General features: G+C 39.9%; 1 protein-coding gene across 4 annotated transcripts; it reads right to left on the bottom strand.

Moving 5' to 3' along the window:
• Positions 1-5,467: 5,467 nt before the first annotated feature.
• Positions 5,468-14,014, bottom strand: spcs3 (signal peptidase complex subunit 3). 4 transcript variants are annotated; one of them, XR_013789728.1, is made up of 6 exons: positions 13,720-14,014; positions 9,870-9,943; positions 9,152-9,228; positions 7,510-7,625; positions 5,937-7,136; positions 5,468-5,906 (listed from the first exon to the last, which is right to left on the bottom strand). XR_013789728.1 is itself a non-coding variant. In XM_079498109.1 (5 exons), the coding sequence occupies exons 1-5, from the start codon at positions 13,860-13,862 to the stop codon at positions 7,004-7,006; spliced, it is 543 nt and encodes a 180-aa protein (XP_079354235.1). In that variant the 5' UTR covers positions 13,863-14,014; the 3' UTR covers positions 5,468-7,003. The 4 variants fall into 4 exon arrangements, 1 of the variants encoding a protein (XP_079354235.1); XR_013789729.1 differs by having other exon boundaries at positions 5,468-6,799; positions 6,940-7,136; XR_013789730.1 differs by having other exon boundaries at positions 5,468-6,799; positions 6,954-7,136.
• Between the last annotated feature and the right edge of the window lie 322 nt (positions 14,015-14,336).

The raw sequence follows: 14,336 nt of genomic DNA, 5'->3' as shown, positions 1-14,336 counted from the left end.
CACCGTAAGATGAACCTAAATAGGGTTGAATGGGGTTTCTAGGTGTAAGTATGTAGGACTAGTAGCATGCCAAAGTTTGTGCTATTGCCATTGAGAATGCATTGGGCGTTTAAGTTAAATAACTCCGAAACTACAAAACATTTCAAAGTAAAAAGTTCCAGCATGTGTGCCCACAGTAAGCTGAATTATAAAAAGTGTGAATGGAGTTTCTAGGTGAAAGTGACTTTTTGACGTGCCTATATCCGCCATTGAGCCCCATTATAAATGTCTCAAATTTGAAAGCACTATATTTCTAAAACTATGAAACATTTCAAAGATTCCTTTTCAGGCAAACATGTCCACCGTAAGATGAACCTAAATAGGTTTGAATGGGGTTTCTAGGTGTAAGTATGTAGGACTAGTAGCATGCCAAAGTTTGTGCTATTGCCATTGAGAATGCATTGGGCGTTTAAGTTAAATAACTCAGAAACTACAAAACATTTCAAAGTAAAAAGTTCCAGCATGAGTGCCCACAGTAAGCTGAATTATAAAAAGTGTGAATGGAGTTTCTAGGTGAAAGTGACTTTTTGACGTGCCTATATCTGCCATTGAGCCCCATTATAAATCTCTCAAATTTGAAAGCACTATATTTCTAAAACTATGAAACATTTCAAAGATTCCTTTTCAGGCAAACATGTCCACCGTAAGATGAACCTAAATAGGGTTGAATGGGGTTTCTAGGTGAAAGTCTGTAGGACTAGTAGCATGCCAAAGTTTGTGCTATTGCCATTGAGAATGCATTGGGCGTTTAAGTTAAATAACTCAGAAACTACAAAACATTTCAAAGTAAAAAGTTCCAGCATGTGTGCCCACAGTAAGCTGAATTATAAAAAGTGTGAATGGAGTTTCTAGGTGAAAGTGACTTTTTGACGTGCCTATATCTGCCATTGAGCCCCATTATAAATCTCTCAAATTTGAAAGCACTATATTTCTAAAACTATGAAACATTTCAAAGATTCCTTTTCAGGCAAACATGTCCACCGTAAGATGAACCTAAATAGGTTTGAATGGGGTTTCTAGGTGTAAGTATGTAGGACTAGTAGCATGCCAAAGTTTGTGCTATTGCCATTGAGAATGCATTGGGCGTTTAAGTTAAATAACTCAGAAACTACAAAACATTTCAAAGTAAAAAGTTCCAGCACGTGTGCCCACAGTAAGCTGAATTATAAAAAGTGTGAATGGAGTTTCTAGGTGAAAGTGACTTTTTGACGTGCCTATATCTGCCATTGAGCCCCATTATAAATGTGTGAAATTTGAAAGCACTATATTTCTAAAACTATGAAACATTTCAAAGATTCCTTTTCAGGCAAACATGTCCACCGTAAGATAAACCTAAATAGGTTTGAATGGGGTTTCTAGGTGTAAGTATGTAGGACTAGTAGCATGCCAAAGTTTGTGCTATTGCCATTGAGAATGCATTGGGCGTTTAAGTTAAATAACTCAGAAACTACAAAACATTTCAAAGTAAAAAGTTCCAGCATGAGTGCCCACAGTAAGCTGAATTATAAAAAGTGTGAATGGAGTTTCTAGGTGAAAGTGACTTTTTGACGTGCCTATATCTGCCATTGAGCCCCATTATAAATCTCTCAAATTTGAAAGCACTATATTTCTAAAACTATGAAACATTTCAAAGATTCCTTTTCAGGCAAACATGTCCACCGTAAGATGAACCTAAATAGGGTTGAATGGGGTTTCTAGGTGAAAGTCTGTAGGACTAGTAGCATGCCAAAGTTTGTGCTATTGCCATTGAGAATGCATTGGGCGTTTAAGTTAAATAACTCAGAAACTACAAAACATTTCAAAGTAAAAAGTTCCAGCATGTGTGCCCACAGTAAGCTGAATTATAAAAAGTGTGAATGGAGTTTCTAGGTGAAAGTGACTTTTTGACGTGCCTATATCTGCCATTGAGCCCCATTATAAATCTCTCAAATTTGAAAGCACTATATTTCTAAAACTATGAAACATTTCAAAGATTCCTTTTCAGGCAAACATGTCCACCGTAAGATGAACCTAAATAGGTTTGAATGGGGTTTCTAGGTGTAAGTATGTAGGACTAGTAGCATGCCAAAGTTTGTGCTATTGCCATTGAGAATGCATTGGGCGTTTAAGTTAAATAACTCAGAAACTACAAAACATTTCAAAGTAAAAAGTTCCAGCACGTGTGCCCACAGTAAGCTGAATTATAAAAAGTGTGAATGGAGTTTCTAGGTGAAAGTGACTTTTTGACGTGCCTATATCTGCCATTGAGCCCCATTATAAATGTGTCAAATTTGAAAGCACTATATTTCTAAAACTATGAAACATTTCAAAGATTCCTTTTCAGGCAAACATGTCCACCGTAAGATGAACCTAAATAGGGTTGAATGGGGTTTCTAGGTGAAAGTATGTAGGACTAGTAGCATGCCAAAGTTTGTGCTATTGCCATTGAGAATGCATTTGGCGTTTAAGTTAAATAACTCAGAAACTACAAAACATTTCAAAATAAAAAGTTCCAGCATGTGTGCCCACAGTAGGCTGAATTATAAAAAGTGTGAATGGAGTTTCTAGGTGAAAGTGACTTTTTGACGTGCCTATATCTGCCATTGAGCCCCATTATAAATCTCTCAAATTTGAAAGCACTATATTTCTAAAACTATGAAACATTTCAAAGATTCCTTTTCAGGCAAACATGTCCACCGTAAGATGAACCTAAATAGGGTTGAATGGGGTTTCTAGGTGAAAGTCTGTAGGACTAGTAGCATGCCAAAGTTTGTGCTATTGCTATTGAGAATGCATTGGGCGTTTAAGTTAAATAACTCAGAAACTACAAAACATTTCAAAGTAAAAAGTTCCAGCATGTGTGCCCACAGTAAGCTGAATTATAAAAAGTGTGAATGGAGTTTCTAGGTGAAAGTGACTTTTTGACGTGCCTATATCTGCCATTGAGCCCCATTATAAATCTCTCAAATTTGAAAGCACTATATTTCTAAAACTATGAAACATTTCAAAGATTCCTTTTCAGGCAAACATGTCCACCGTAAGATGAACCTAAATAGGTTTGAATGGGGTTTCTAGGTGTAAGTATGTAGGACTAGTAGCATGCCAAAGTTTGTGCTATTGCCATTGAGAATGCATTGGGCGTTTAAGTTAAATAACTCAGAAACTACAAAACATTTCAAAGTAAAAAGTTCCAGCACGTGTGCCCACAGTAAGCTGAATTATAAAAAGTGTGAATGGAGTTTCTAGGTGAAAGTGACTTTTTGACGTGCCTATATCTGCCATTGAGCCCCATTATAAATGTGTCAAATTTGAAAGCACTATATTTCTAAAACTATGAAACATTTCAAAGATTCCTTTTCAGGCAAACATGTCCACCGTAAGATGAACCTAAATAGGGTTGAATGGGGTTTCTAGGTGAAAGTATGTAGGACTAGTAGCATGCCAAAGTTTGTGCTATTGCCATTGAGAATGCATTGGGCGTTTAAGTTAAATAACTCCGAAACTACAAAACATTTCAAAGTAAAAAGTTCAAGCATGTGTGCCCACAGTAAGCTGAATTATAAAAAGTGTGAATGGAGTTTCTAGGTGAAAGTGACTTTTTGACGTGCCAAATCTGCCATTGAGCCCCATTATAAATCTCTCAAATTTGAAAGCACTATATTTCTAAAACTATGAAACATTTCAAAGATTCCTTTTCAGGCAAACATGTCCACCGTAAGATGAACCTAAATAGGGTTGAATGGGGTTTCTAGGTGTAAGTATGTAGGACTAGTAGCATGCCAAAGTTTGTGCTATTGCCATTGAGAATGCATTGGGCGTTTAAGTTAAATAACTCCGAAACTACAAAACATTTCAAAGTAAAAAGTTCAAGCATGTGTGCCCACAGTAAGCTGAATTATAAAAAGTGTGAATGGAGTTTCTAGGTGAAAGTGACTTTTTGACGTGCCTATATCTGCCATTGAGCCCCATTATAAATCTCTCAAATTTGAAAGCACTATATTTCTAAAACTATGAAACATTTCAAAGATTCCTTTTCAGGCAAACATGTCCACCGTAAGATGAACCTAAATAGGGTTGAATGGGGTTTCTAGGTGAAAGTATGTAGGACTAGTAGCATGCCAAAGTTTGTGCTATTGCCATTGAGAATGCATTGGGCGTTTAAGTTACATAACTCAGAAACTACAAAACATTTCAAAGTAAAAAGTTCCAGCATGTGTGCCCACAGTAAGCTGAATTATAAAAAGTGTGAATGGAGTTTCTAGGTGAAAGTGACTTTTTGACGTGCCTATATCTGCCATTGAGCCCCATTATAAATCTCTCAAATTTGAAAGCACTATATTTCTAAAACTATGAAACATTTCAAAGATTCCTTTTCAGGCAAACATGTCCACCATAAGATGAACCTATTAAAGTTTGAATGGGGTTTCTAGGTGTACGTTTGTAGGACTAGTAGCATGCCAACGTTTGTGCTATTGCCATTGCGAATGCATTGGGCGTTTAAGTTGAATAACTCAGAAACTACAAAACATTTATAGCCTATTAAAGTAAAAAAAATCCAGCTTGGCGGGTCCACCTATTTTCGTTTCCTGTATTTCCTGCATACACCACTGTCAGGTAGGGAGAGAGGTAGTGGGAGAGTATATCAGGAGCCTTTGGGGAGGGGGAGAGCTGGTCAGTACTAAGAGTAGGTCAGGTAGGGGGAAGATCAGGTAGAGGGAGAATAGTCAGGAGGCTAGAGGGAGTGCAGGTAGGGAGAGCAGGTCAGGGGGGGGGGGGGGGGGGTCAGGTAGGGCCATAGTAGGGCAGGGGTGTCTGTCTACTACAAACTACTCTCCCTCCATCTACTGCTGCCCCTGACGTAACGATATCATCCGCTCCTGACCGGATCATAAAACCGAAAAGGAATGCTGACCAGGCTACTTGAAGTCAGTGTGGAAAGGAAAGCTTCACAGTGGAGTTGAGCAGTTTCAAAATCAGGAAAAACGAAATTCAATTACATTGTAAACATTTGAATATCCTACACGTCAAAAGAAGCTGCTATTCTTTATCTATTTTGTAAAAGTTTTATTTTACTTAAAGGGGTATTCCACTCATTTTCAACAGTTTACTATGTCATTAATATACCTTAGAGCTGTTGTGTGGAAATAATAAAAAAGTTCCCCCATTCTGTGTTTCCTAGAACTAGACGTCTGAAAAAAAATCATTAACATGGTGAAACACATCTTGATGATGTCATCAAGATGTGTTTCACCATGTTAATGATTTTTTTCATAATTACAGTTCTAGGAAACACAGAATGTGGGAACTTTTTTATTATTTCCACACAACAGCTAAGGTATATTAATGACATAGTAAAATGTTGAAAATGGGTGGTTTTCCCCTTTAAAATATAAAATAAATGTAATCCAGATAAGGTATAATAACAGAGGGAAAAAAACAAAAACACAACTGTTCCCAAAATTTTATTACAAATCAGAAGACAAAAAAGCGACACCACAAACAGATAAATTACATTAAAGGATGTTTTATACTTGGAAGACAAGAGGCAACAGAAATAACTCAACCCCAAACGGGCTGCATAAGTTAGTTAGGACCACTGGTTCCCAAAGTGGGGTCCGGGGACCCACAGGTGTCCTTGAGGGAGTTCCAGGGGGTCCCCAGCTAAATGGACCATTATGGGTCTGTAACTCTGAGTGTACAAATGGAACCAAATGGACCCGTTAGAATATAAATTGGGGTCCCAGAGATAGAAATGTCATTAAAGGTAGGCTAATGCATGTCAAACTGGGGGTCCTTGAAATTCAACGCGTTGAGAATCACTGCTACAACCGTAAACATCTTCTCTTATGGGGGTCCCTGGCATATCTCTTCAAATGAGGGTCCACAGGCTAATGAGTGTCAATTTGGGGGTCCTTTACATGAAAAAGTTTGGGAACCACTGGGTTAGACATACCAGCAGTCCTACAGTCATTAGTCAGACAAACCTGTGCTGCGTGTTAAAAATCACACGCACTGCAGGTGCTGCGAGTTCAAATTCACCCGTGGCTTTCTGTGAGGTTAGGGGATGTTGTGTGACTCATGGTGTCCGACTGTTGGTATGTCTAACTAAACACATGCAATGTGTTATCGTTATCAGCCATCATACAAGTATGAAACATACACAGTGTGTTTGTGTGTGCGCGTGTGTTGTGTGTACTAGGGATGTAACAATCAGTGGTGGACAGTAACTGTCCATTTACTTGATATTTTATTTTTTACTCTAGGAAAGGTAAAATAAAAGTACATACATTAACCATTGATTGCCAGGTATTAATTATTTTGTCGACCCACAGGACCCAGGAATCGTCCATGATGTGAACAAAGCCTGTCTGGAGGGGCAGGCGATGGTATTTTCTGTCACCCGAAAAAGTAATATGTCCTTGGCAGTCAATGTAGCCCTATTTCAAATATAATGAAAGTAACAGATCTACAAGCAAGGCGTCATATTTTGAGCTTGTAGATCTGATATATTCACTACTATTGCTTTATTTTCTGTCATCAGTGTTTGTTTGGCTGTGTCTGCCTTACTATCAATGTTTAGATTGGTTTGTGTTACTAGAATGTTGTGTGTAGATGTAAGTATCTGTCTTTCATACCTGTGCGTGCACACGCCTGCCTGCCGGAAAATATAAAAAACACAAAGCTAACTATATATTTTGTCACATGTAATGAAAATAATCTGCAAGTTTGCCATTTTTTTTTAAGCTTGTAGATTTTCAGTATGAGCAGTTTGCGAGATCGTCTCCTGACTGACACACACACACACACACACACACACACACACACACACACACACACACACACACACACACACACACACACACACACACACACACACACACACACACACACACACACACACACACACACACACACACACACACACACACACACACACACACACACACACACACACACACACACACACACACACACAGCTAGGAGATTAATAGCTCTTGGTGGATTCGTATGCGTCGGGGAACGGCAGGCTGATGTGTCCCTCTCCCGTCACTAGGGGCAGTATTCCAGCGTTGGGGACAACATTCCAGGACAGTGTCAGCGTAATGTTCTTGTTGGACCTGCCCGGGTGAGGGTGGGGGGGGCACAGATGATATGTTGAAAACAATCAAAAACAATAGAAATAGCGTGCATTGTGAGCTTGTATCTACTGCGAGCTTGCATCTGCTTTTTCCACAAATTTTGAACATATTAAATTATTAACCCATTGATGCCTGATGCAACGTATACGTTGTTCTACCCTTGATGCCGGCGCGCTCTCTGCGTCTCATCAGCTATTGCTATACATGTAGCAACATAACTATTTAAAAAAGAATTAATCAGAATTTGAAGGTTTTTAGAAACCTTAGGTCAGGCCCTAGAAGGCATTCCCAGATTCGGCTTCAGGCATCAATGGGTTAAAGGAATAAACAATATAGTGTGTGTGTGTCTAACCTCAGTCCGTTCCCGTCGTCAAAGAAGAAGTACTTTGACTTCATGTCCCTCAGGTTCAGTTTGGTGTTCTCACCTCGAAGCACAATCTTATCCCACAGTACCACCTGGTTGAGAGCCTGACACACACACACACACACACACACACACACACACACACACACACACACACACACACACACACACACACACACACACACACACACACACACACACACACACACACACACACACACACACACACACACACACACACACACACACACACACACACACACACACACACACACACACACACACACACACACACACACACACACACACACACACACACACACATTATCGGTTATCGCCATCTAGTGGGAACCTTGTATCTCCTTATGTCAACTTGGTATAGTAATTTAGTTGTTCCATAAATTAATGCCCTACTTTGTTTCACTATTTTTGAAAACAAGAGCTTGTAACTGACTAAATAACAACTACATTGGATGACTAAATAACAACTACATTGGAACACAGGTTCTATTTTCCCCATTTCCTGAAAAGTGACAGTTTTGGACACACAGGGCTCCTGCAAACGTATTTGCCATTTTTTACTATTTTGAAAAACATTTTAAAATAGTTCAACTAGCCGATCTACATCGAGACATTGTCAGCTTGTAGGAAGTAGTTCCGGTCATTTTGTGGGGGGCACTGGGGCCACGCAGTAAAAGTAAATTAATTCACAAAACCAACGTCATTTGTATTGTTGACCTATTTCTAAAATATTAGCGGCACTTTCGTTCAACTTTGACCCCTAAATCACATGGAACTATTTTTTGGGCATAGTGATATGGACACAAAAAACATCGTTTTGTGTGATAGAGGGGTAAAAAATGAACGAAAGCTGCACTAATACTTTATCGTAATTCATACAGCTTAAATTTAAAAAAATCTGAATTATCACTTTAACATTCAGACCGTATGACGTGTCTGTGGAAACGTCATAACTAATCCAAACGACTGATGTGTGTACACGTCCCAGCGCTTTTTCATTGATATCAAACGAAGAAAATAAATATTCTGATTTCTTTTGGGTTGGCCTATCCTTCTGCAATGTACTCCTTGCTTTTCGCACATGCGCGCTCTCGTTCACTTCCCTGTTTAGCGATCAGAAAGAAAGGCTCGCCACGCGTAATCTAGGGAGCTCTCCGTGGTTTTGACCAGATGGCTATACTTCTGTGTACATTTCTGACTTCAACATGCCTCTCGCCCAGAATATTAACGCTTCTAGTGAGACTTTATCGTAATGATCGCGAGATAAGCAAGCAGCATTATGCCTCCCGGTTTTTGTACGGAAGTAAAAGCTGCCATATCTGCCCGGCACTCCGAGCTTCTATTTTGAAAGAAATCCCGGCGCTGATTATGTTAAGGGGTGGCGCAAGATATAGCCCACAGTGTTTCCATCTGTGAGGATAGTGTATAGAGCTTTGTCCGCTTTGTCAGCGGCGTAACCGTCTTTAAATAAATACTTTTTGAAATGTCTATGGGAAAAATGCATTGGGAATCATTTCCTGGGCCTGGCGTCATCATGAAAGAGGGCGGGACTGCAACACTCTATAGAGCTGACAGATAGACATAGCAGTGATTGTTGCAGTTCCCTTACGTTGCTCCTGGTGGCGTACTCCGCGGACAGATAGAGAAACAGCTGCTTCACGTTCCAATCAAAGATAGGCTGCAAATGTAGGAGAAACTGTCAAGGAATAGCCTGCTTGTACAGTAGTGGTTCTCAAACTGTTGTGGGGTCCCCAGATTATTTGCTTATTGTGCATTTCTTTCTCAATCAACAGTAAACAAACCAACATACAGTAGAGCTGAATTCCAACACCCCAAATCTCTGGTCACTCCAGCATGGTGCTGTTATGGTGAAATTGGTGACCTGCTGAAACCTGAATAAGTGACAACCGTGTAGACTTAAGTTCAGTGTCCAAACGTAAATCATTTTGGTTTGTTTATTAGCAGAGTTCAACCTGGCGGTGTTTAGGCCACTTATTTAAACACCTCCATGTAAGTTTATTATGTGAAGTCCACAAGATGGTCACATATTTCAGAAGGTAACCAATTTCACCGTAACCAATTTCACCGTAACACCGCCATGCTGGAATGACCAAGTGTGAGAGAGTGACTTTCGAAAGTGACATTGTAAGGACTTTTAATAGATATTTTTATATTACAATAAAAAGGCCAAATTGTCAAATATTATAGGTTATTATAGATAGGCAGAAATTGTGAAATAGCGGATCTACAGTACATGCTCTCAACAACGCCTCATGTTGATTAAGTATATAAGGGGTTAACATCGCTTTATCAACAAGCAAGGATATCAGCCGAGAGGTCAAAGGTGATGAAGCCCAGGTCACTCCTCTCTCGAGGTCCTGTGAAGTCATCCACGTTCTTCCTGTTGGGGGGGGGGGGGGGGGGGGGGGGGAGGAGAGAGAGAGAGAGAGAGAGAGAGAGAGATGCTTAAATCCTTATTGTTCATTTAACTCAGAGTGTACTTGGAACCACATGCACACATCATACATGCATATACACATTGCCACATTGACTGTCCACCATGTCATCAGTGCCCATACCCTGTGGGGTTGGCAAAAGGGCCTTTCTGTGTGCAGTTGTTCTCCCCTTTTAGGTACCCTTACAAAAAACATGCAGGCCTGATATAAATGGTTGGAATAACGTGTTTCTTCAACACACTATTGTCCAACCGGGGAAACTCCCCATGGCAGGTGAAAAGAAGCGGCTTGGACTCCTCATGCATAGAACTTAAGATAGCATGAGGTCAGTCCGTTGCTCTCCCCAGGTTGGCAGAGGGGGTGCAACTAGGTTTTAACAAGCTCCATTGACAGCCCCATTCATGAAACAGAAAAGTCCTATTGTATTAACCCATTCAGGACGGGAACCCCTTTTGGTGTTTTAAGCATTATGTTATTTTTTAGCTATTGAAAAATAGCAGATCTACAAGCTCATAGCGCTGCACCGAGTGCCGCACTACGAGCTTGTAGATCTGCTATTTTTGAAAAATCTTGAAAATGTGGCTCAAATCTTTGAATATATATTCTTTCAGCGCAACGTTTTTAACTCTCCGTTTTTATCTTTCCGATGGGTGTCCGCAGCCAAATACAGATAATTCTGGGGGTCCTTGACATGAAAAAGGTTGAGAACCACTGACATAGAAACATAGGTTTTTCAGAAAACAGTCATGATTTAGAAGACTTTTATCCTACCACTTATCCCTAAACCAATTGGCCATTTTTAACTATTTTGAAAAACATTTAAAAATAGTCCAACTAGCCAATCTACATCGACACGTTGTGAGCTTGTAGAATGGCTATTTGAAATATTTTAAAAGGTTTTTCAAAATAGTAAAAAAATGGAAAATGTAGGGGTTTACGGGTAAGGGGTGACGCAAGTTATACAGGTAGCCCTTTGTTTCATAGAAATCCACTGTCATGTTATGGCTATGAGCAACTTACTGCCAATAAACTGTGCAGTCTTGACCTTGAAGTGTTTAAGTCTGTAAGTGCTCTTTGTAAAATTACTCCACCCGTTTTTAAATTGCACATATGCAGGACATTGAGTGATTTACATTGAGTGCTTCCAAACTCAAACACACAGAAAGGTCATGGCTGCTCAAAGTGTGACAGAAAGTTGATACAAAAAATGTCAACAGTGTTGAGTTGACATGGGGAAAAATGTATATAATGGAGCTTGTTTCAACTTAGATGCAGATAGCATCTAAGTTGCTTGTGGCTAGTACACGTCAGATATTGCAGAGCAGTCAGCAGTTGCTCTGGTAATGCTCAGGTGGGGTGTTTGCTCACACCGTTGAAAACGTAAAGGGAACATACGAGCATGATTATATGAAGCCTAAATAGGCAAACATTTGCATAGGCAAACATTAACATAGGCAAATATTTTTGTATTCACATTTTCCAATGTTCAATGCCATAAACACAATTAAACAATTTGTCAGACAATTGTGACAACCCTATATTATTATTAATGTGTGTTCCTTACATTCTGTATTGTTTAAAGGACCACTTCACCACTTTTCAACTTATCTTCGTATAATTGGTCCTCACTAATGTTCATGATAGAATACCACCATTTTTTTCCTACCCACATAGGGATTTTCCGATGAGGTTTTTGGTCCGATACCGATCTTGTGCGTAAGGGGCAAATTTGAATATTTCCAAAATTACTATATGTCAAAACCCACATCAAAACTGTTCCTGTGTGTGGGGAGGAAGGGGAGAATGTTTAGGCCTATCACAAAAAGACATACTATATATCTGATTGACATTTATGCCACTTAAATGAATGAATTTCTATTAAAGATCGGTTTCTCCAGATAGGGTAAATTGCGTGAGTGAATATCGGCCGATCACCAATCGGCTGATTATCGGAGCATCTCTACTACCCAGTCTGTGTCTCATTAGCCTGGGCACCATTTCATTTCAGGTATATGATCCTGTCGGGAGCGGATGATATCGTTACGTCATGTTGTAGTATTGTTTGGAACAATCAAACGGAACTTCCTTTTCCCTCAAACCGATTTTTCTCAATAAAAGTTGCAGGCTACGAGAGCTTTTATTGTTATTCTTCCGGTTTGAGAGAAAAGGATGTTCCGTTTGATTGTTCCTGCCTGTCGACTACAAAACAATACTACACAACATGACGTAACGATATCATCCACTTCAGACACACGGCACTTTTGGAACAGAGACCAGGCTTTCCTCCGAGGTGGAAAGCCTGGTGAGGCGAGGTTAGGGTCTCATAGGAGGGCTGTGGGCAGTTCAGAAACGATGGGGAATCAGAAACAGCAGGCTTTCTATTCCTGAAAAGTTGCAATGTGATCTACAAATGCAAAATAAATCTTGTGGCTGGGGTTCTGAACTTCCCACAGCCCTCCTATGAGACACAGACTGAGTAGAAAAGAATTGTGGTATTTTAATTTTATCATGAACATTAGACCAAAATCCATATATGAAGATAGGTTGAAAGGTGGTGGTGGTGAAGTGGTACTTTACCACTTCCCCTTTCCCCAAGAGGACCACAACGGAAACAAGCCTAACGGCTTTCTTGTGACTCTATCCTTTTGAAATGTATTTTTCAATAAAGTAATCAATCAATCAATCAAAACACAGATGTGACGTGTAGCTTTAGGGTAAGCACTTCATATGATCAATATGTAATTAATGGAGATGTACTGGCATTAAACGAGGAAATACAGTTGACATTTATAAGAGTCACACTCACAAACAAATCCGATAAAAGGGAATCTAGCAAGAGTCCTGGTCCCAGCCAGCTAACTTATAGCAGTGGGTTTCAAAGTGGGGTCCCAAGTTAAATATATAGCACCTTTTTAGAAAAAGGCTGATGCACACCTCAGAAGGCTAGTGACAGGTGCGTAGGGCAATAGAGCATACTTAAAAAGGGTATCTTTGAAAAACAAAGAAAGGGTCCCGCACACGTTTCGGTCGATTAGACCTTCATCACCTGATGAAGGTCTAATCGACCGAAACGTCGACCCAATAAAGAGCAACATTTTGGCAAGTGTCTGACAGTGTGCGGGACCCTTTCTTTGTTTTTCAAAGATACCCTTTTTAAATATAACCTAACGCTAACCAGACAAAATCATCCCTGTCAGAAATATTTTCAGATGAGAGTCCACAGCCAAATACATGATGCATTTTGTCCCTGCTTCAAGAACCACTGACTTATGGCATCATTATTCGATAACTGTGAACAGTGGGCACCAGGCATTTCTGGGCAATTTGACTTATTTTGCATTATGTGCCCACGCTCAATGTGATGTATGATGATCGCCCCTCACTTCACACAAGTGTGATTATTTAATGACTTTAAAGGCGCAATATTTCCGCAATTGCTTCAAATTGCTAGACCCTGAGATGGCCAGTCATTTTGGGCATTAACAAGACGTTGAAGTGAATTGTCCGATATATAGCGTGCTGCATATTAAAATAATGCATAGGCCCACTTTACATTATTACTATAATAAAGTACAGCCTACAGGTGCCCACTTTTCCTTAGTAGATTCTATAGACGAATTAGATTATATAGACGTGTAACTTTAATTAATAATATTAATTTATAATGATGGTGAATAACGCTCACAGCTTCACTCCGGACGTGTAAATCTGTATATCTTACAGCATCACTCTGGAGACGTGTACATCCACATTGACTCGTCTGTCTTTGAACGCCGTGGTGATGAAGCAGCCGAACGTTAAAGCCGCCATGACGCTCAGAGAGAAGGCGAACAGGGAGTTGGCTCTGGAGAGCACCGTGTTCATCTTGGAAACTGTTATAATAACGACACACCGAGTGAAACTAATACTGATACGCCGTTTAAACGGCTGAGAATATAAACAACACAGCTGCTAGCCGGTGCTAACCAAGAGGAAGCGAACAGAGGGATGAATGTACGGAAGTGTCCAACAGTCTATGTTGCCAGGTTCTGTGATAATAACTAAGCAAGCAGGTATTTTAACAAACCGCAAGTACCAATTCAAGCGATTTTACAGAAAAGCAAGAGCAAAGTTGCTTATAATAAGCAGACGTGGCAACACTGGTGCTGACCCTAGTCTACTGGTGTTTAGAAGAGCGACCTCTGCCGTGTGGAGGAGAGTATTGGTGCGTCTTCTCATACTTAATTCAGCAACCTGTATCAAGCAACGTATTCATCTTTATCTTTATTTCAAGGGAGTGCAGGGACCCCTCGCCCTCACCCCTGTAACTCTGAGAGTGTACCAAATGGAACCAAATCC

Source organism: Electrona antarctica (assembly GCF_951216825.1).
Source record: "Electrona antarctica genome assembly, chromosome: 4".
Taxonomy (NCBI): domain Eukaryota; kingdom Metazoa; phylum Chordata; class Actinopteri; order Myctophiformes; family Myctophidae; genus Electrona; species Electrona antarctica.
Note: the sequence above shows the minus strand (reverse complement) of the source record. Positions and strands in the feature narration are given on the sequence as shown.

Coding starts and splice junctions, on each gene's coding strand:
- spcs3 (XM_079498109.1), bottom strand. CDS start 13,862: ATGAACACGGTGCTCTCCAGAGCCAACTCCCTGTTCGCCTTCTCTCTG. Junction 9,944..13,719: donor CACGTCTCCAGAGTGATGCT/GTAAGATATACA, acceptor CCCCCCCAACAG/GAAGAACGTGGATGACTTCA. Junction 9,229..9,869: donor CACCTTTGACCTCTCGGCTG/ATATCCTTGCTT, acceptor AGTTTCTCCTAC/ATTTGCAGCCTATCTTTGAT.